Genomic DNA, 779 nt, shown 5'->3' with positions numbered 1-779 from the left:
CGCCCCGGGAGCCAGCGGGGCGCCGCGGCCGGGGGGCGTCAATGGATCGCCACTCCAGCTACATCTTCGTCTGGCTGCAGCTCGAGCTGTGCGCCATGGCCGTGCTGCTCACCAGAGGTGGGTACCCGCGGGGGTCCCGGGGAGGGGCGCGCGGGAGTCCCCGGGGAGGGGCGCGAGGTCCTGGGCCCTGCCTCCCCGCCAGGGCTTTGTGCGCTGCGGGCGAGGGTCCTCCCGCGCTGGAGCCGCAGGTCGCTGTGGTGTTCGAAGTCGCGGCCGTGGCGGAGGAGACCGTCCCCCGACGGTCCCGAGCCGGACGCGTCAGTGTGGTCGCAGACCTCGGGGCGGCGGGTGTCATAGGGACTCTGGGTCTGTCTGTGGTAAACTGCAAGTGTGGAGCCCAGCCGGGAACCTCGACGCCGCCTACCCTCCATCCGCCGGCCGGGGCAGCCCGAGGAACCACGGAGCCCACCCCCCAGCTGCCCTGCGCCCGGTGTGTCTGAGGGTCTCCGTGTGTGTGTGTGTCTCTGAATGTGTTTCTCTGAGTGTCTCTGTGTGTGTCTCAGTGTCAGTGTGTGTTCCTTTTGTGTCTCTGAGTGTGTGCCCTCGTGCGTGTCTTTGTGATCCGGCAAGAGTGTAAGTCTCGGGGAATGTAGGTGTCTGAGTTGTGCGTCTCCTTGTGCCGAAGTGTGTGTTGTGCTGCTTTTTCGTGGCCGTTAAGGGTAGGTTCTGTTAGCGGCCCCATTTTCCACTCACTTCATATTTTGCACACAAGACTCAAA

General features: G+C 65.1%; 1 protein-coding gene across 1 annotated transcript in view; it reads left to right on the top strand.

Moving 5' to 3' along the window:
• Positions 1–7: 7 nt before the first annotated feature.
• The window catches only part of BAMBI (BMP and activin membrane bound inhibitor), a 4,984-nt gene continuing 4,212 nt past the window's right edge, over positions 8–779 (top strand). Inside the window, exon 1 of the mRNA XM_008073836.2 lies at positions 8–117. Within this exon, the coding sequence (XP_008072027.1) occupies positions 42–117 (76 nt within the window). The 5' untranslated portion in view covers positions 8–41. The remainder of the gene's footprint in view (positions 118–779) is intronic.

Source organism: Carlito syrichta, unplaced genomic scaffold (genome assembly GCF_000164805.1).
Source record: "Carlito syrichta isolate Samal-C Ts95f unplaced genomic scaffold, Tarsius_syrichta-2.0.1 Scaffold316192, whole genome shotgun sequence".
Lineage (NCBI taxonomy): Eukaryota > Metazoa > Chordata > Mammalia > Primates > Tarsiidae > Carlito > Carlito syrichta.
This window is presented reverse-complemented; position numbering and strand designations above follow the sequence as displayed.